Source organism: Eptatretus burgeri, chromosome 14, assembly GCF_056783735.1.
Source record: "Eptatretus burgeri isolate ZD-2024b chromosome 14, Ebu_testis_v1, whole genome shotgun sequence".
Lineage (NCBI taxonomy): Eukaryota > Metazoa > Chordata > Myxini > Myxiniformes > Myxinidae > Eptatretus > Eptatretus burgeri.
Genome location: NC_140974.1, coordinates 73,009,765 through 73,031,785, shown reverse-complemented (window position 1 = coordinate 73,031,785; position 22,021 = coordinate 73,009,765). Strand labels below are relative to the sequence as shown.

The window sequence follows — 22,021 nt, the reverse complement described above, 5'->3', positions numbered from 1 at the left end:
TCATGTTGAACTGTTTTCCCGTTTCGCTTTGTCTTTTCCTTTATTGAATCTCCATCTTACTTCACGTAAAGGGTTGGTCGTGGGCTAAAACGCCCGATAATTAATCGAACCGTTGAGGCCGACGATAACACCGCTCGGTTATCCCGATAGTACGGAACGGGTCGCTTAAAGTGGCCCGTGTCCGAAGTCGACCTGCGGCGAGGTGCGATCGCCCGGTCTACCCTCCGTGTGGGTACTTAGGTAGGTCGAATTTGGCGAGCAACCCTATCCCACGCGGGGGGGCCGGTTGGCACGATCGTGGTGAGGCCGAAAGGTCCACCCGTGACTAGTTCCCGGCGTTAGTCCGAGAGGGTCACGACGGGATTGTCCGTCCAGTGGGCGATGTGCTGCGATTCGAGTTACGTGGCCGCTCGCACGCCGGCGGGCGCGAATCCGCAACAATATATATATATATATATATATATATATATATATATATATATATATATATATATATATATATATATATATATATATATATATATATATATATATATATATATATATATATATATATATATATATATATATATATACTTTTTATTTTCTTTTTAAGAGCAGCCGGTAATAATCTCCAATAAAAGGACGAGGTGTGTGTATTTGTCATTGGTTATCTCCTCCATGTGTGGGATTTAGAGGTGGAACGGAACCCTCCCAGGTCTCAAAAGTATCCACCTCTGTGTGTTTGTGTGGGGCATGTTTGTTTTTTTGTGGAGTTTTATTGGAGCTTTCTGATGTGGAATGTGATGCACCAAAATAATCGTTATGACCTCTTGAGTTGATTCGGCTAATTAACCACAAAAAAATCTGGAAGAATTCCCATGTTTTAAACGCACGCCATGTTAAGGTGTCTGGAACAGCTTACCACGGCATGGCATTCTAATTACAAAATAAACTAGAAGGGCACTTTGTAGAGCGCATACCTCTGCCACGTAATTCCTGATCCCTGAGAACATATCGGGCCCAATCAATACATTTTTGAAATCTCTAAATGGTGAAAAATCACTTGAGAAATTAAATAATTATCGTATCCAGATTCGGATATTCACCAAAATCTAATCGATTCATCATGGTCACACACCCAACCTGTCCACCAAGTTTCATCCGAATCTGTCCACAACTTTTTGAGATATCCTGCTGGATATTATTTTTGCCCTATCTCTAATTGGTGAAGAATCACTCAAACAATTCTAGTCATTGGATCTGCATCCGGATCTTCAGCAAAATCTAATCAGTTCGTCCTTGTAACACACCCAACCTGCCCACCAAATTTCATCCAGATCCGTCCAGAACTTTTTGAGATATCCTGCACACAGGCAAACAGACAGAGAGGGGTGAAAACATAACGTCCTTCACCTTCGGTGGCGGAGGTAATAACAAAAACAATGATGGCATTGTAACAAAGCATGTATTTATACGAATAATTGCAATAATAATATCATTTGGCAATAATAATAACGAACATGTAATCCCTGTCCTGGCCCAAGCACATCTGGGCTTGGTGAAAGTCAAGCTAATGCTCAAGCAGTACGGCAGCTAGTTTTGCTGCAAGGCCATGAAGACCAATGAAAATTTGGTCCAATGGACCAACGGGGCCACCAATTAATACAAAGTGTGTTCATGCGTATGTCACCACTTTCCTCAAACATAGCCGAGCGGATCTTCAGAGAACTTTAGAGGTTCATTAGCGTCGCGGAGTGTTTTAAGTTTACAAAAATAAAAGTTGGCCCTTTTGAAATTTTTTTTGTTTCTTTATTTTTATTGAATCACTCAATCGTGCCTGAGCCTTTGTCACTGTGTGAAAGGTCATATTAAATGATCCCTGATCCTATTACTTAGTGGGTGTAGGGAAGTGTTTAGAAGACCCACCCCCCCCCAAAAAAAAAGCAGGGGAAAAAATCTATAATTGATTTTTTTCAAAATGCCAACAGGATGAGAACATCACCAGGCAACGCCGGGTCCCCTGCTAGTTCATAAATAAAATAACCCACTTTTGATTCCTTCCGTCTCGGTTTTCGTCACCTACAACTTTCCATGTATGCATTAGTAAGGATCTGAGGTTCTGTTTGTCTGATTATTTATTTATTTATTGGTATACATTGTCGAGGCTCGTATGAGAGCCAACGCACAACAAGAGGGGCGGGAGAGGGAAGGACAAACAGTGGGGAACAGAGACATAGATCTGTGGAAGGGAAAGGGATGGGGTAGGGTACACAAGATGGATACTACAGGGACTTTCAGGACCTTACAAAACAGAACTTTCGGGAAGGAAGGCAGGGAATTTGAAGGAGATGGGTTTGGGGCGGATTAACGGGGGTACAAAAGATTGTGATTTTGGATGGGGAAGATAGGTGGTGGTGAATAGCTGTTTTGAAGACCTTGATGGAAAAATGGGATTGAAGAGAGAGTGAGGAATTTATTCCAAAGGCAGAGAGAAAGAGTGAAGGTGAGCAGTGATTAATGATTTTGGCAGTTTCACCAGAAGGGGGTTGCTGGCGGACATTGAGCGCCCTGTGGTAATATGGGGGGGACACTTCGCATATGGGGGGGGGGGGTGACGAGACTGGAGAGGAGATGGTGGAAAACAGGTGAGAGGCCCGAAGACTCAACCTCATTGCAGGAGATACCAATGATCCTAAATGCCTTGGTTTCCACAGCGTAAAGCCGAGAAAGGTGGGAGGCAGTGACACCAGCCCAGCGGGAAGAGCAGTACTCCATCAGGCTGTGGATGAAGGCTTTGTAAGTGGTCAGGAGCTCAGGTGGGCCGAGGAAGGACTTTGCACGACGGAGGATTCCCAGTCGGCGACTGGCTTTGGAGGCCAGCTTGGAAATGTGGCTTTCCCAGGAAAGATCATGGCAGATAGTGAGACCCAGAAGCTTGAATGAAAGGACTTCTTCCAAAGCATTGTTGAGAAAGTAAATGGGGGGGGGAGGGGGGTTTCCAAACGGTCCTTTTGGAGAGAAATAGAGTGTGACATTTGTCGGGATTGAAAGACATGTTCCACGTGTTGAATAATTTATTCATTTCCAAAATAATGTTTTCTCGGTGATTTAAATGGACGAAAACGAAATTATTCGTTGCACGGAAATGTTGGAATAATTTGTGGTTATATTCTTTTCAGCTTCTCTGGTATTGGAATTCCAGGTAAGGTCTCGTCATCATGCACCGTCTGTCCATCCGTCCGTCTCCTATTTCGACTTCAGCTGAAATTTGGTAGCAAGGTTCTGCTCCTGACTGGTATCTGGGATTGCAAAGCTCGTTCTGGTCACATGACTAAGTAGGTCAAAATGACGGACTTGGTCAATTCCTTTGAAAATCTCCAGACACACCAGTCAGAATGCTACTAAATTTGGGTTACATTTGACCAGGGGCCAGATAAGGCCTCAATATCAGTACTGCCAGATTCAGCAGTGCTGATATTTTCTGTTATCAAACTTTTTAGGTGGCGTTTGAAGTCGGAGCTTTCCACACTAACACCATATTCAGTCAAAGTTGACAGATACTCATAATTAACATCATTCATACTTAGAACAGCACCAGACGAGAGCGAACATTTGACTGCATTTACAATTTCAATGTCACACATATGCTTGGTGAAATTATCATCGACCCCAGTACAATCAAATCTGAAAGAATAGCATTGGCGTTCAACATTTCGTAAACAATCTCTGTGATGCCACATTTCATTTGCAGCGGCATCACCAACTTCAAGCAGCAGTTACAGGTTTGCTCAGACTTTGTCATCACGTGTCTTCGTTTTTATGTCCAGAAAGCGGGTCCCCATCGTATCTGTCGGATTATCACAGAGAAACGCACAGGACTTGGTCTTTGGTTCCATTGGGCGACACCTGCGAACACATCTGACAGAATCCTCATCATGTGCCAAGGATGGACGTCCGAGTTTAGCTGGTCGCATTTGTGATTCACCAGATGATGTTTCACAAAATCTCTTTTCGGCTCTCTCCAGCATACCTTTGTGGTAATGGATGTTTTCCGTATCAGATGCAGACAACTTTGACAGATTTTCAGCCAGAGGTGCATACTGCGTTTCTCCATTCTGTGCTCGCTTCTCGGCAAAGTTCTTTAAGTTACCAATAGAATCTGATGTAACATTCTGTACAAAGGTGTAGCCCTTCCGCTTGCCTTTATCGCAAATGATGCAGGTGAGCGAGTTCATTGTCACGTCCGTTATAGTTGAATATCAACAGGCCTTGCTTCGAAACGGGTGAACTTCTTCATAAGTGCATAACTGGAAATACATAAACATCAATAATTATTTCAGATATCAACTAAATATTTGGTACATAAATGAATGATGATAGGAGGAAGACACGTTTTTTTTCATAATTTTCCAATTAATATTTTAAGAGATAAAAATAATTATATCAATATTAGCGCTTTCATTTCGGGCGATAAACTGCGAAATGACGGTACCCTCGTTTAAGCCCCCACAAAAACCCAAATTCCCAAAAGTAAAATTGCCACCCAAGTTTTTCTGTCTACTAAGACCCTATAGATGCCATTTAAACAATAACATCGCTTTTGGCACTCAATTCTCACGGGACCACGTTTCAGGTACACGGTGAACCGGACTAATTGCACAATCACCCAATTGACCATAGAAAGCGGAATGCCAAGGTTCTGAGCTATCTGATGCTGGCTGAGTCAACCTTCCGATTGGCCAACAATTCGTCCTCTGAAAATCGCAAAGTTTGTGTGCTCCTTGGGTTCGAGGCATCGTTAATTTTAGTACAAGACCAAAGAACTCGTTGATGCAAAATAAATAGTTGAATAATTGTACAAATCGCTGAGTAAAACTTGCTTTATACAGATGAAATGAATAAATTTAAGGTGTCTATTTACTTCTGTCATATCTCTGAAAAGCAGGAAAAAGGCAAAATGTTTTCTTTTCTTTTTGGGGGAGTGGGGGGGGGGTCTTTTTTTTCTGTGGTTACGACATTTACCTTGCTCAGACACAACATGGTGTCTTGCATTTATATGGATAGATGAAAATAAATAAAGCCGAGAGTTTAACTCAATTATGAGACCAAAAATAAATACTGGGATTCACACAACAATGGGGAATCATTGAGGACTTGAGTTGAGGCAAAGCATGAGCTGGTTGTGGGTACATTCTGGCCAATACAAGTTCGTGTTGCATACGGCTGGTATGACAGTTGTAAGATGGTGACGAGGAGAGGGATGCTCTGCAAAGGTTCGATTCCAACTCCTGAACTGGAACTGCAGCACAGCACGACAACGGCTCATACATTTTGGCACCGCCTTTTTGGGCGATTATGTCCTGCTCATTGGCCATCTATTTATGTGGGCGTGTCATCTAATGGACCCTTCCCCCTGACGGGTGGTCTCAATAAATAAGTCTAACATCCCCCCCCCCTCCCCTGCCTCCAAGGCTCTGCAGCTGAAGTCGCTGTCATAGCCTGTGGTGCGCTGGCCAAACAGTCCATGCGGATTCCTCCTAAAGTGAAATGTGTTTTCCAGTTGTCGTCGTGCTCAAGTCCCCACTGGTCTCGCTGGAAAACAAGAGGTTTTGCACAACAAACATACTCTGCACTGTTAAAGTTTATACTTACTGCCTCTCAGAGATGCTGGAGAGCAGAGTTGGGGGTAAGTGCGGAGGTAGCAATTGCCCCTCTTGCCTTTTGTCAGGAGAAGCAGGGGGGGGGGAGCAAAAAGTTCTTATCACATGAATGTCCAAAAAGGTCTGAAGACATTGCTAAATGAACAGAGTGTTTGAGGTTTCTAAAATCCATCACATCCTTTGACTGCCAATAATTATGTCCTCGTCAAGTCTTAGACAAACCGAGCTAACAGCCTTTATCAGGCAGACTTCAAAATTTCCTGAAAAGTATTCGCCAATTCCAATTTGTCCTGTGTTTAATCAATTTTCACTGTGATAATACACTGCAAGTGTCCTTGTAGCGAATGACCTGACATAGAGTTCCGGAGGATAGCGATTAGTGCTTTTATTTGAAACATTTCCACTAATTGATGGGATTGATAATCCTCACTATCGAGATTAATTCAAATTATCTTACCACAGGTGGGCGTGAACACGTTCCAGCTCACCTGGAACATAGTTCTGGTGAGCTTATGGGATGGTGCGGCGTCAGTCTTTGTCCACAAATACTTGCAACTTCTCTGAAACTACACGTACTATTTTAATGAAACTATACCACAACTTTCATCACCCCGTATGAATGAAAAGTTTGTTCATGGCATTAAAAAAAAATCGGGGTCAAATTGGGTCTACAGGGGGGTTGCCCCCCAAAATATGTATTTGCTTTCTTCTCTGAAACTACACCCACAATTTCGATGGAACTTAACCACAACCTTCATCACCTGTGATGTACCAAAGATTGTTCACACCATTAATAAAAATCGGGACCTATGGGTGGGGGGGGGGAGGGGGGGTGCTTTTTGTCTACCAAGTCGAGGTTCCTGTAAGAGCTAATACACAGAAACATATAACAAGGCAGGAGAAAAGAGGGGTGTGAGAGGTAGGCACAAAATAGTGGGGAACAGACAATTGGAGATCTGTGCAGGTGAGAGGGATGGGGCGGGGTACATGGTGTAAACAAGATGGTACTACACGGACTTTCAGGAAGGAAAACGTGGAATTTGAAGGAGGTGGGCTAGCGGGGGGGGGGGAGAAAATATTGTGGTTTTGGATGTGGGGAGATAAGAGATGTAGGTGAATAGCTGTTTTGAAGACCTGGGGGGAGGAGTGGGATTGAAGAGAGTGTGGGAGTTTGTTCCAGAGGTTGGGGAGAAAAAAGGCAATGAAAGGGTGAAGATGAGCAGTGATTCTTGATTTTGGCAGTTTTGCGAGAAGGGAGTTGATGGCAGACTTTGTGCACCCTGCTGCTATATTGGGGGGACAGAGCAGGGGGGCAAGGCCGGAGAGGAGACGGTAGAAGACAATGACCACCAACCTGCCTCCGGTGAGAAAGAGAGAGACTCAAAGACTCAGCTTCATCGTGGGAGATACCATTGATCCTAAAAGCCTTGGTTTACACAGCGTGAAGTCAAGTGAGGCAGGAGTACCAGCCCAGAGGGGAAGCAGTACTCCATCCGACTGGATGAAAGCTTTGTAAGTGGTTGGAACCTCAGGTGTGCCAAGGAAGGACTTTACACGACGTAGGATACCTAGTCGGCGACTGGCTTTGGAGGCCAGCTTGGAGATGTGGCTTTCCAAGGAAAGATCATGGCAGATAATTAATGAGACCCAGAAGCTGGAATGAAAAGACTTCTTCAGGGGTTTTGTTGAAAAGGTAGATTGGGAGGGGGAGGGGGTTTGGTCCAGACGGTCCTTTCGGAGAGGCATCGTAAGAGTGAGATTTGTCAGGATTGAAAGACATGTTCCACGTGTTGGACCAGTTTGTGATTTTATCCACATCTGCAGAGAGCGAAGAAGCTGTGGCTTTCCGATCAGATGGTGGAGTCATCAGCAAAGAGATAGAGGATTTTTCAGAGAGTTAGAGAGATCATTGATGAAAACCAGAAAAAGAACAGGGCCCAGAATGCTACCTTGAGGAACTCCAGCCTGGACAGGAAGAGGGGATGAAACGACTCCATTAAGAGCCATGCGTTGACTGCGACAGAAGGGGAAGTCTGTGAGCCATGAGTGGAGATGTCCTTGTATACCAAAGGAAGAAAGTTACCCCCCAAAATATGCATTTGCTTTATTCTCAGCAACTACACACACATTTCTGATGAAACTTGCCCACCACCTTTATCACCCATGATGATGTACCAGAGTTTGTGCTATTTTAAAAAGAAAAAAAAATCAGGGTCCAATGGAGTTTATGGGGGAGGGGTTGCCCCCCATAATAGGTATTTGCTGTTATTAACATTGGTACACTTTGCTGATTCCATCTCATGTTGATTTCCCCCTTAAGGGGCTGTCACACCTTGACGGTTTAGCCAGCGTATGGCAAGGTCTCAAAATGTATGTAAAACGCTGGCGTATGCTGAACTATTGATGTTTTTTTAAGTTTTGGGCATATAATAACGTGTTGGACGTATGCATAACGTATTAGTAACGTACACAGAACGTTTCAATCACATATAGATAACTTATACCAACGAATGCTGAGCGTGTTGTCGGCGTTCACAACCTATGCCCAACGATAGTGTAACTTATGCATAGCGCGGCAGCGTATTGCCGACGATCACGTGGTGTAGGCTATTAATAGGCTGCGGCTCGACGATTCAAATCATAACCGTACTAGACATCGAAGTGTGAAGCCGCTGTCACACCTTGACGTTTTAGTCAGCGTATGCCGACGTATGAAAAATTTGCCGAACCAAGCTGACACATGTCGAATACGTTATGGGTAAGTTTTGTATACGTTAAGAGCACGCTAGCATACGTCGTCATACGCCGAGTCCGTCGAGAAATTTTCAGCATGTTGAAAATTTCTCGGCGTATGACACACGTTCCGCATATGCTGGCCATAAGTTGTAGGCACGTTATGCGATCATCGACTTCCGCTCGGCAGAAGATCACCAGGTGTGGTGCTGAGGGCGTGGCCTCTATTTTGGTTGCCGTGCCAATAGAAAGGTATCGCAGAAACATTGAAGTGTAACCCTGCTTGGCCGGTAGCCGAATCAAGTGGCTTCGGATGTGTAAGAACTACAGCCCGTTGAACCGTGGAGTCATCTGTGTTGGTGGCCTCAGGACTGGGTATTCGAGAGAAAATAGTGTGCTTCCCCTCATGGCAAACGTCAAACCCCAGGCCAAAACAATTTAGTGTCAGGAGTGGGATCTTTTGAACTCCCAAACTCCATGACATCGGGAGTCAGGATTGTACAAATTCGAAATTGTGACGGAGCGTGATTAGGGTGGAAATTTTAGTGAAAAGTAATTGTGCAGCTATGTCGGAAGGGGACGAGGTTTAATTGGACACGGGAGTGCAACGATGCCTTCCAAAAACTAAAGGGGTGTTTGACATCCGTACCCGTTTTAGCTTACCCCACCAATGACGGGATCTTTACTCTGGAAATGGATGCAAGCCAGGAAGGATTGGGTACAGTCTCGTCTCAGACACAGGGGAGTGTGGAGAGAGTGGTCGTGTATTACAGTCGGGCCATGAGTAGGCCCGAGCAAAATTATTGCATCACTCACAAAGACTTAACGGCCATGCTGTCTGCTATGACTCATTTCCACCCATACTTGTACTGGAAGAAATTTTTGGTGAGAACAGACCATTCCTCCTTGCAATGACTTATGGTTCAAGGAATCTGAGGGCCAGATTGCAAGGTGGTTGGAGAAATTGTAGTATAGTAGTACAATTTTAGTGTGACCTATAGAGCCAGGAAGGCTCGTAGGAATGCCGATGCACTGTCTCGGAACCCTTGTCTGGAAGAAAACTGTAAATTCTGTGTATGGCATGAGGACAGGGACAAATTGGCAAATCCCTCCTATTAAGGTCCGAGATCATGCAGCCTGGGTGACAGGGCGAGCTTTACCACTAACCATGGATGAGGAATTTGGAACTTTGGCATGGAGCACAGCTCAGTGGGAGGATCCCATACTGAGACCAATGAACGAGTGGGTCCGGGTAAATAAAAGACCTAGCAGCCAGGATGTCACCCAATCCCCACCCCCCCCCCCCCACTGCTCACAAAAAGGCATACTGGGCTCAGTGAAAAATCCTGGAATTCAAAGACAACATCTTATATCGCAAGTGGGTGTACAGTATATTCCCTCTGAGAAAACTTCCTGACTGGTAGTAGTCCTCGACCAATTCAAAACCTCCATTTTAGAAGAAGTGCATGGTACCTGTCCCAGCAGATATTTGGGCAGAACAAAAACAACATCTTCGGTCCGCCGAAGGTTCTGTTGGGTTTATATGGGGTACGATATACAGGACTGGTGTCGAGCATGCGGCGCCTGAACTGCTGAGAACAGACTGATACCGAGGATGAGGGCCCCATTGCAACTACACCAGGTGGGGGCTCCTCTTGAGCGGGTTGCTATGGACATCCTAGGCTCACGATCTCACACCCACCAAGGTAACAATTACATCCTCGTGGTCATGGACTTTGACTAAATGGCCCGAGGCCGATGCGCTCCCCAACCAAGAAGCCGGGGTTGTAGCACAGGCATTCGTGGAAGGATTTGTACGTCAGCATAACATTCCAGAAGAGCTGCACACAAACTAGGGACAAAATTTTGAAAGGCATTTACTAAAATACCTTTGCCGTCTCATCAGTTCGGAAAACAAGAACAACGCCCTTAAGACCACAATATGACAGGATGGTGGAAACGTTCAACAGGACCTTAATTCACCAACTCGCCTTGTTTTCCACCACCTATCAGGATGGCTGGAACGAACATCTCCCAGATTTGCTGACGGCCTACCGGACCAATCAGCACGGAGGCACTGCATCCATCGGTACGGACTCCTATCGACCTGTTGTGAGGTCCAGTTCCTGAGCACTCTGAAAACCCACTGGAAGAGAGTTACGCACATCACCCGGAGGAAGGCATGGAGCGAGTCGATGTCTTCGCATGCCACCAGCTCCATCTGACAGGCGTAAAAATGAAGTGCAGGTACGACCACCGGAGCCAGGTGAGTGAGCACTCTCCAGTGATGAATATTTTGCTTTTCAATCCCCGGAGGATGAAGGGCAAATACCCAAAGCTCACTTCACCTCGGCAAGGCCCGGGAGTTATCCTGGCGCAAATCTGTGACATGGTGTTTAAGATCAAAATACCCTCTCAGGCCCTTCTCCGGATCGTCCATGTCAACTGCCTACGGCCGTACATGAGACACCCTCATGGATTGCTCAAATCCTAGGAACGGAAGCAACGCTGTGCACCTCTGTGGGAGTGGGGGGGGGGGTGGAGGGGTTATTCGATTAGAGGGAGAAATTTGGAACCCACGTGGGGCACTGGTAAATTGTGGTGGTCCATGTGGGGGCACAGTTGCAATAGCTTAGAAGGGGGGAATAGCATTAGTCTTAGGAGGGGGGAGTAGCAATAAATGGCAGATTAGATTAGATGGAAGCATTAGGGACATAGTAGGTTAGAGACGGTTAACCTGTAGTTGGTACATAGCTCGGTTAACGACGTAGTGTTAAAAGCAGCGTGTGTAGTTTAAGGAATGACGGGGAATGCACGAGCTAGTTAGAGGGAATGTCGTTAGATACATTGGTGCAGGAGTGTGCAAGTGAATGAATGTGGGACGGTGGCCGAGGAGAGAATGAAAGGGATGAATGATGGTGCAAAGGAGTGCCTGGGGGGAATGAGTTCTGCCCAAGGAAACCTGGGGCTAGTTTAAAAGTTCGCTCGAGGGATCCAATCAAGTTACGATGGATGCCATTCTGAGGTTGGTGCTGTGTGTGCAAAAGTTTCGTTTTGCGGGTGCAAAGTGAATTGCCGGGCTGAGATTGTGGCTCCTGAAAGAGGTGAGTATAGTGTGATGGGGAACCTCGGGAACTGGTAGCCTGCAGAAGGGCTTACATTCTTTTTATTTCCACCACCTAATAACCTCGCATTTCAAATAACACACGTGACACTTTGCATTCATGGAATCGCCACCATCATAATAAGCATCGATTCTTCTCGGACCAAACAGTGGAAGGACAAAGAATCGAAGAACTAAGCCTGGGAACCAGACAGTGGAAGGACGAAGAACTGGCCCGTCTGTGGAACCGTCTGGAAGAACCCAAACCTTCGATGCACCGGGATCCTAAATTATTGTAAAATTTGTTGTTTTGCTTCGTACAAGCTAAAACACACACACTGCTTGATGGAAACACACGTTCCTTTATTGGAATTATGATTTGTCACCAAAAACGGGGTCAGAACTGTGCATTTTGTTAAAAACGTTTCATTGGCCAAATCGGACTGTTTTTGCATGAATAAGGTTCCCAGTGTAAAATGTGTTGTTTTCCTTAGTACAAGGTAAAATACACACCACGTGATGGAAACCACACGTTTTAGTTTTTTATTTTTTACGATACAATGTCGAGGCTCATATGAGAGCTAACACACAATGTATAACGAGGGGAGCAGGAGACGAGAGTCGGGAGAGGGAAGCACAAAACAGTGGGGAACACAGACATTAGGAGATCTGTGGGAGGGAGAGGGATGGGGTGAGGTACACGGGGTGAACAAGATGGATACTACAGGGACTTTCAGTAAGGAAAGCATGGAATTTGAAGGAGGTGGGTTTGAGGTGGACTAATGGGGGTAGAAAAGATCGAGGGTTTGGATGTGGGACGATAAGAGAGGGTGGCAAACAGTTGTTTTGAAGACCTGGAGGGAAGATAGTGTGGGAGATTGTTCCAAAGGCAGGAAAAAAAAGAATGAAAAAGTGATGGTGAGCGGTGATTCTTAATTTTGGCAGTTGTACGAGAAGGGGGTTGCTGGTGGACCTTGAGTGCCCTGTCGAAATATTGGGGGGGGGGCAGATATCAGACATCAGGGGAGGTGAGGCTCGAGAAGAGATGGCAAAGACAGAAAGACCACCAACCTGCATGCGGTGAGATAGTCTAGAAGCCAAAATCTGTAGCTAGCCAAGAAAATAGGTTCGCTGCTGATTTCATGTTAGAATGGTGCAACTGGTGTTTTTGAAGAGTCTAGGCATGACCAAGTCTAGTTCAACTTGTTGCCAAGTCTGCATCTGAATATTATGGCCGCCATGACAGTAATCAAAATGGCCGCCATCAGATTTAGTCTTTTTCTTACTGCAAATTGTACTAGCCAGAAATTTGTCATGATTGTGAAATACTATGTAATCTGACACGAGGAACACTATTTTGTGCTTTATTTTTGTACTGGATCACAACATTTCACATAATTGACAACTTAAAGACGAAATTGAAAATGCACATACGAGCAACAAATGTGAAAAAGAAAATGTTTAGCACTATTGATGGAGATGGGTTTACAGTCAGTCAAAGGTTATTTCAACAGCTGTCAGATTCTTTCTAACACAAAATTACGTTGCTTTGCAGAAGAGAAAAGTGTTGTGAGAACACCCAAGTACAATTTTCAGAGCTATTGATCGGCTTGTACACTGAACGGGTTCCTACAAAGGGCTTTGCATCCACATGCTTTCATGCAAGGCAGTCCATTCCGTGTACATTTGCACCGTCGAGTTGAGCATGACCCACGGCATGTCGTCAGTTCTACACAGTAAGCAGTAATAGGCTGTGCAGTCATGAGTCGCGGCTGAAATGTCTCGTTGCCATCTTTGACGACCTGTTCCCACCCACAGTTCTCAGGTGCAGGTAGATGTGGTTCAGATTCCAAGGCGCTTGTCATTTCAGGAGGGGCACTGAGAACTTTGGAGCGGCCAGGTTTAATCTGAATGTCCATCACTGGCTCTTGTTCTCCCTTGCGTCTGAGGGCCACGCACTGACTTGCATGAAAAGTGCCAGACCCAGTCAGCGTCTCCTCAATTATGTCAATGTCGTCATTAGAATATCTCAAATATCCTGTGGTAGTTGGGATGTTGAGAAAGTTCCTTGGGATCATGACATTTCCATTATCTCGGAAGCATTGTATAACATCATTGGCAATTGCTGTGTCAATGCGCCTCACTGTATCGTACCCAACTGTGTGTGCAGCTGCATGAAAAGATTGACAAGCTCTTTTGAGCGTGTAGCCTGGTGAAGAGCAAGGCCAAGGCCCAGGTGTTTGGGGGTCAGTTTTTTGCCTCCTGAAGCCACATGAATAATGTCTTGGCAGATGCTCAGAACTTTGTTCTTGGTATCTGTCTCATCCGCTTCTTCATTGTCCATCTTGTCAGTGCTGTCACCACCACAAAGAAGCTTTACAAGCATGTACAGGGTTTCAGGTACAATTCGCTCTGCATTTTCTGTGTTCAGTCCACCGATAATGCTATGCCCTGGAGAGTGTTTTACGTCACTAAATCTTTATGCCCACTCTGAAGATCCAGCTAAGGATTTCGTTCTCATGATGAGGCAGACTGCACTGGGCCAATTCATCTTCTTCAGAACTTTCACCTTCTTCAGATAAATCATTCACGGCGGTTCTCATGGCAAACTTTGTCACAGTTGAGGACGCAACTATGAGGGGTTTTGTGACATCCAATGGTTGCACGAATGTCACCTTGTCACTACCAAAGTGAACCTCCACTTTCTGCTTGAAATTGTAGCTTTTGTAGGCTCCAGCCTCAATTCCAAAATCATTCAATAACAGCATGCTGTAGTGTTCCCAGATGTTTTTCAGGGTAAACACATGTCCCTTCTGCAGCTCTTTCTCAAGCTGGTTCATCACATTTTTTTTTTTTGTAGACCTTGGTCGAGGCTCGTATGAGAGCTAACACACAACTCACAGCAAGGAGGCATGAGACAAGAGGGGCGGGAGTGGAAGGGACAAAACAGTGGGGAACAGACACATTAGGTGAACTGTGGAAGGGAGAGGGATGGGGATGGGACGGGGAACATGGCGAAGAGAAGATGGACATTTCAGGGACTTTCAGGAAGGAAAGCAGGAGAAATGAAGGAAGTGGGCTTGGGTGGATTATCGGGGGTAGAAAAGATCGAGGATTTGGATGGGGGAAGATAAGAGGTGGTGGTGAACAGCTGTTTTGAAAGCCTGGAGGGAAGAATGGGAAAGAATAGAGTGAGGAAGTTTATTCCAAAGGCGGGAAAAAAGAGGAATGAAAGAGTGAAGATGAGCAGTGATTCGTGATTTTGGTAGTTTTACCAGAAGGGGGTTGTTGGCGGACCTTGAGCGCCCTGTGGAAATGTGGTGGGGACAAATCGCAGAGAGAGCAGGGGGGGCAAGGCTGGAGAGGAGTCGGTAGAAGACAGAAAGACTACCGACCAACCTGTGGTGATTGAGTGAGAGGCCCAAAGACTCAGCTTCATTGCGGGAGATGCTGATGATCTTAAATGCCCTGGTTTCGACAGCCTGAAGCCGAGAAAGGTGGGAGGCAGGAGCACCAGCCTAGAGGGGAGAGCAGTACTCCATCAGGCTACGGACAAAAGCTTTGTAAGTGGTCAGGAGCTCAAGAGGGCCGAGGAAGGACTTAGCACGACGGAGGATTCCCAGTCGGCGACTGGCTTTTGAGGCGAGGTTGGAAATGTGACTTTCCCAGGAAAGGTCATGGCAGATAGTGAGACCTAGAAGCTTGAAAGAAAAGACTTCTTCCAGAGGATTGTTGAGAAAGTGGATGGGGGGGTTTTGTAAACGGTCCTTTCGAAGAGACATAGTGAGAGTGTGAGATATGTCTGGATTGAAAGACATGTTCCACGTGTTGGACCAGTTTGTGATTTTATCCAGATCTGCAGTGAGTGAAGAAGCTGCTGCTTGCCGGTCTGAGGGATGACAGATGGTACAGCAGAGGGTGGAGTCGTCGGCAAAGAGAAATAGAGGATTTTCCAGAGAGTCCGAGAGATCATTGATGAAAACCAGAAAAAGAACAGGGCCCAGAACGCTACCTTGAGGAACTCCAGCCTGCACAGGAAGAGGGGATGAAAGAACTCCATTTAGGGCCACACGTTGACTGCGACAGGAGAGGAAGTCTGCGAGCCATGAGTGGAGATGGCCTTGAATACCATGGGAAGAGAGTTTGGTGAGTAGTGCAGGGTGCCAGACTGTGTCAAAAGCACGTGATATGTCCAGGGATACGGCTCGGATTTCCTGTCTGGCATTGAGGACCTCCATCCATTGATGGGAGAGCAGAAGCAGCATATCCAGGGTAGAGTGACCTTGTCTGAAACCAAATTGATGATTGGAAATCAAGCCATTGGAGAAGAGGAAGGATTTCATATCTGAGGCGATGATGGATTCCATAACCTTGCTGATGATTGGGAGAAGGCTGATTAGTCTGTAGTTATAGGGATCTGTTTTTGCACCTTTTTTATGCAGGGCAGTGATGTTAGCAGATTTCTAAGCAGATGGCAGATGACCTTGGGCAAATGAGAGGGTGAATAGAACAGAGAGAGGGTGAGCAAGAGCAGAAGAGCAGGCTTTGAGGACACGTGGGCTGATGCCGTCTGGACCGGTTGCAGAATCTGACTCGAGGTTTGAAAGCAAGCTCTCCACCTTGTCAGGAGAAAAGGATACAGAGTCCAGGGACAGTTGGGTGCGACTGGGTAAAGTGGGTAGAGATAGTGATGGGTTTAGGACACAAGATTTAGCTGCAAACACCGAGTTTAGACATTCAGCTTTATCACGTGTGGAATCAGCAGTGCGGCCATTTGAGGTAAGGGAGGGGATGGAGGGGGAACATACACCAGAAACAGATTTGATTAAACGCCACCAGGATTTTGAGGAGGGAGAGAGGTTTGAGAGTTCAGACTTGAGATGAGAATGATGTTGTTTTCTGGCTCTCCTGAGGGTAGATACACACTTGTTCCGAGCTTTGTGGAAAGACCTGAGATTGCCCTCAGTTGGGTTTGCTTTCCATGAGGAAAAGGCAAGTTGTTTCAGGACAACTGCCTCGCCACAAGCTTCAGTAAACCAAGGGCGGGAGGAAGGGTAAGACAACTGAACACGAGAGGGGATAAATCTGTGCATGAGGGAGAGCAAGTTTCTTTGAAAGAATTCCCAGGATGTGTTGATGTTTGAGAAAGTAGTGATAGGAGACCAGTCTGTAAGTTTGATGGCTGCTCGGAGACCCTGCCAGTCGGCTTGAGTGAAATGCCAGACTCGACGGCGGTGAGGTGGTTCTCTGATAACAGCCAGAGAGATGTCCACTTTGAGAAGGAGGTGGTCAGAAGAACCAATTGGAGCGAAGGAAGAGCAGCAGATATTGTCAGAGAAATTTGTCAAAATCAGATCCAGAAGAGATGGAGTACCGTTGGTTGAGATCCGGGTCGGGAAGTTGACCGATTGAGTCAGTCCCAATGAGTCACAGAAAGCTTTTGCTGAGGTGCCATGACACGTGAGTGAGGTACCCACACCTAGCCAACTGGCGTGATGACAATTGAAGTCGCCACATAAGAGGAAGAGAGAGTTTGGATGAGAAGATAGAAGATGGTCCATGTTTTCGGATAGTGAGGTGTAGATGGAGTCATCACTGTTCGGTGGACGGTACAGTACACATATAAACATGAGGTGGGAGTGGAGGGGAAGCCGAAGCCAGAGGTATTCCTGGGGGTGTGGGGGAGTGAGAGCAGTGCATGGAGAGTGAGGAATAGAGTCTTTGATGAAGAGAGTAACACCTCCACCAGGACGAGGCTCAGGTCTGTCATACCGTAAGAGGGAGTAGCCAGGGAGAGATACTTGGGAGTCAGACACGTCTTGGGAGAGGAAAGTTTCTGTTAGGCAGATAATGTCTGGTTTGTCAGTGGCAACCTGTATGGAAAGATCTGAAAGGTTTGAGCGAAGGCCCCGGATATTTGAGGTCCACACTTTTAATGAAGAGGAAGGGGAGGAGGCTTTGGGTGTAGGAGGTGGAGGGGGAGGGGGAGGGTAGGACAAGGGACGAGGGGGCAGGTAAGGAGGGTTGCTGAAGGAGTGTGGGGTATTGCAGAACAGCGAGGGGAGGGGGCCGAATGAGGAGGAGAAAAGGCTCTGTGGTGCTGGGGGAGAGGGGGGACAAGAGACAAGGAAGAAGGCAGTTGAGGATATGAGGAGGTGGAGTGAAGAGATGGAGGTGAGAGGGCAGTGGAGGGAGGCAGGTTGGTGGATGAGAGGGGGGCAACTTTGAGAAGGAAGAGTGAGGGGGAGAAAGGTGAGGGGGAATTTTTGCGAGAGGTGAGAGGGAGGCTTGGAGGGAGAAGAGTGGGATGGTTGCTTTGAGAGTGAGAGTGAGGGGTGAGGGGGGTGAGTTGGCACTGAAGTTGGAAAAAAAGAATGTTTGATGGAAAGCGAGCATCCATGGCAAACTGTGGTTTTTAAAAGTTTTAGGTCAGAGATGCGATTTAACACAATTCTTGATGGATGCAATGAAGGCGAATTCAGAGCATGGAGAGAAGAAGCGCTGTAATAGTTGGATTTTTTAGGCAAGGAATGAAGGAGAGCTCGAAATGAGAGCAGTCTGTTAAAATAGCAGAAGAGTCGTGCATTATGAAACAGTAAAGAGTACCACATGTGTGAGAGAGGAAGATGAAGCATTACAAGATCGTTTTTGTAGGTAAAAATAATGTATGAGAGAGTTCAACAGATTAGGTCATGGAAGTGTAAAAAAAAAAAAAATCGAGGAAGAAGACGAGGAGGGAGTTAAGAGGAAGAAGAAGAAGCAAATCGGGAGAAGGTGAGCGTGTTGTTGTTGTTGTAGGGTATATTTTTTTGTTTTTTTGAGATAAGAAAGAGATTAGTTGGGAGAATGGGGGATGTTTGGAAAGTGGGGAGTGTGGTGGAGTCTGCGGGCCTACGGGGAAGGGCATGGTGATGATGCATGATGGGCGTGATGATGGGAGGAGTGGTCGTGGTGGTCAGTGTATCGGCGAGGGATATAAGGTGTTACCGCCGCCTGAGGCGTCGTAGCAATGCTGGAGTCGGCCGGCTCGTGAGTGTGCCGAATACGGAATAAAGGGGAGCCGCGGGCACAGTACGCTCGCACTTGTACAACACAGCCCGGCTCGACTGTTCCTCCGCATCGTGTCTGCCTGCTCAGCATCTCCCATTTCAGTACATTACAGTTGGCGAACGAGGATCTTCGGATCGGCGTGTGCAGGGTCGGCAAGTAACCCGTGCGGTTCCAAGCTACGGAGCCAAGGGTCTCACCTAGAGTACCTATATATAGAGAGTAGCGACAACTCAGCTATAGGCGCCATTTTGTTTCACTCTGGATAACGCGCGGTGCGTGCGCTACCGCCGTAGCAGCATGCATGAATGAAGCAATACATCAGGAGGGTGGGATACATCACTGGACATATATATTTATTCTCATGTTTTACTCGGTCAAAGATCTTGATTATAGAATCAATGGGGTTGAAAGTGATAAAATGTTAAAATGCATGTACTCATTCCACGGGAAACTCAGAGTAAGTTTGCCAGAGAACGAGACATTTGGGAGAAACTCGGCCTGTGTAGGCTTATGACATGAAGTCGAGCCAAATAAAAATCTCGAGTCCATAGGCCTAAGTTGGGGCCTCAATTTGATCCATACCTGCCCCTACCCATCCCTCCCCACCTCACCCATCTTTTCTTTTTTCATCTCACCACATTATCATCTCACCCATAACAAACAAAAACAACAAACACTGATACCTACATGTAATTTATCATCATAGTTACCACCCAACACGCTCTCAAACACACCAAAAAGTGACTATGCCAAAATGATTGTATCAGATTTCAAAAATATCTTAACAATTGAAATGACCCTTTTTTATGGGAACCCGATGTCTGATGACCCGATGTCTGATGATTTTTATGACCCGATGTCTGATGCATGACTGATGATGTCCAAAATGATGTCCTTGAAGACGGTTCCATCTGTTGAGCCACTTGTAAAATGATAACCGACTGTTTGCTTCCAGCGAGAAGTAACTCCTCCAAGCATAAATACCAGCGCATGGTCAGCACTGCCAAAGTGTCTTGGCAATGTCACATCACCTACAAGCTCACCACTACTGACATCATACTCAACCTTTTGTGTTAGTGACATCTCGTCTAGTGTAAGACAGCAAAGTCGTTCTTCCTTAGTCAGACCATCAACTTTCAGCTTGAGCAATTCAAAGACATGCGTCAATACACCTGGCTGAAAAGAAATATTCTGCAACCTCCTCTGAAGCGTACGTTCCGATGGTAGTGGGTGACCCTGCTTCAATAGCACTTTATAGCCTGAAGATCCACATGAAAATCTTAGCAGTAAAGCCTTTCTCACTGTCGTTGGTGACCACTGTACCCCATTCATGGAACGTCTCGACATAGCGTGTAGCTGGTCTTTTCCGAAGATTCTTGCTGTTCGTGATTCTTGCTTGAGTTTTGCTTTTTGAATTGCCTGATACCGTTTCTTTGTCTGACGAAGTTGAGCCTTCAATGCCTTAATCTTCCTTTGCATTTTGATTCTGGGTTTAGATGTACTTGGTGGAACACTCGTTGTTGGTCCACTGTTTTCGTCTTCTGTGGCAGTGTCTTCAACTGAAAAAAAAAAATGACAAAGGAAAGAAAACCAAAATATCTAATTTGTACCCTTCATCTTGAGAAAAACATATGCAAGTTATATTATCCGTTTTCTAAATCACAATGGTAACACGATGAATCAGTCTACATACCGTAAATCCCAGTGAGTAAACCGCCCCCTGTGTATAAACCGCACCCCAACTTTTGACTTAAAAAAAAATGTGGGTAAACGGGTTGTGTCAGTGAAAATGTACCATGGAATATAAGAAGACTATTTTTGGAAAAATCTGCATATCGAACTTGTAGATTACAACATACACTACCATTGCGCAAATTTTTGCGGTGATTGCGCGATCCGCGGCCGAGGGGGGAAGGCTTTAAGCTCCCACCCCCCCCCCCCCCCCACACACACAATTTTATTAACTGCCAAAACACCAGTCTTTTTCGGGATAAATAACTACAGACTTAGTTCAAAGAAAATGATTCATAACTTCAGTTTACATACCTGAACTTGAAGTTGATGTTGTTTTGTCTGCTGGGTTAACAGAGTACGCATGGTCTAAAGCAATGCATGATTTCTTGGTAGCACTTGCAGTATTTGGTGTACAGGAAAGGCGTTTTAGAGGCCTCCTGGGTTTTGGCACACTGCGATGACAGAATATGGTTGGTACTGCCTGCCACTTCAGTTTTTTCTTCCCATCTACTCTCTTGTTTTCAAACTGGGACTCATCAAAGTGAACCTGCAGAAGAAAAGATACAATATTTATAATCTGGAATATTTCTTAGTCCGAATAATAAATTATAGAAGTAGAAAACATTATTATAACAAAATAGAATAGTTCTCAAAATTCATTTCTAAGATCTAGTTTACACATTTCATCATTGTATGCTACTCTCTACTATGCTGCTAGATTAGAAAAAATAACTGTATTCTAACTTAAGATTGGTACTTGTCGAGCCACGGCATGCACCATTTTCGCTATACACCAAGATAGTAATGGGCCTATGAAAGTATGAGTGGAAATTTGAAGCCAAATTTGACATTTTGGACCAACTTTGAGTTTGAACCAAAAATAAAAATGCTGCAAAAGTTCTAGATCTACTACTAGTAGATCTAGACTCTATTAGTTTTTGAGACCCATGGCCAACATTGATGAATGACCTTCAAACACAATTTCACAACATATGAAGGAATGTTTTTTGAATTATTTTTATGTATTACAAAGAATTGGATTTTCATAACAATGTCATAATGATTAATAATAATGGCATTCCAATGAATAAGGTGCGCAGACACAGTCACTTCCTTCATACATACGCTGATATTAATACATGGGACTGATACAGCCCTTCTCTTACCTCACACAAACATGATGAAGAAGTAGGCTTCCATCCCACTCTGCTCACTTTTTGCTCCCATATCTTCCGTCTTTTTGCATCTGTTGGAAACCTATACATCCTGTACCCCTTCTCAGATTTGTTGCTGCACCCAAAGGCGCAACAACCCGTCATTTTGACTAATAAAGTTTCACTCAGTTTCAAACTCGGTCTCTCCGAGCTCACTCGGTGAAGATCTGGATTTGATGCGTAGCTTGGCGCTAGAGTGTGAAACAAAATGGCGCCCATGTGTCACGTGACCATCAAATTCTGGTCCCCCTATGTCGCTACTCTCTATATATAGGTACTTTAGTCTCACCTGCGCGAGCATGGCAGAAGGTCGGGGCACGGCACATGGACGTGTACCCGTGTTCGGGGGAGATGAGTTCGAGTTGTTTTCTGAACAGTTAGGTTGCTACTTTCGGGCGAATGATGTAGAGGATGAAGAGAAACGCAAGGCGATCTTGCTCGCCTCGCTATCAACGGAGCACTACCGCCTGCTGAGTGATTTGGTGGCTCCAAATAGACCCAGTGATGATGTGCTATCCTTTCAGGACATCGTGGCGAAAATGAAG

General features: G+C 45.5%; 2 protein-coding genes across 2 annotated transcripts in view; one reads left to right on the top strand and one right to left on the bottom strand.

The window, feature by feature from the left end:
- LOC147013611 (KH domain-containing RNA-binding protein QKI-like) overlaps nucleotides 1–10,615 on the top strand; it is a 73,489-nt gene extending 62,874 nt beyond the window's left edge. Inside the window, exon 9 of the mRNA XM_085855555.1 lies at nucleotides 10,389–10,615. Within this exon, the coding sequence (XP_085711681.1) occupies nucleotides 10,389–10,600 (212 nt within the window). The 3' untranslated portion in view covers nucleotides 10,601–10,615. The remainder of the gene's footprint in view (nucleotides 1–10,388) is intronic.
- An 8,430-nt stretch (nucleotides 10,616–19,045) lies between these two features.
- Nucleotides 19,046–20,814, bottom strand: LOC147013610 (uncharacterized). The gene is made up of 2 exons (XM_085855554.1): nucleotides 20,575–20,814; nucleotides 19,046–20,087 (listed from the first exon to the last, which is right to left on the bottom strand). The coding sequence occupies exon 2, from the start codon at nucleotides 20,005–20,007 to the stop codon at nucleotides 19,375–19,377; it is 633 nt and encodes a 210-aa protein (XP_085711680.1). The 5' UTR covers nucleotides 20,008–20,087; nucleotides 20,575–20,814; the 3' UTR covers nucleotides 19,046–19,374.
- Nucleotides 20,815–22,021: the final 1,207 nt, after the last annotated feature.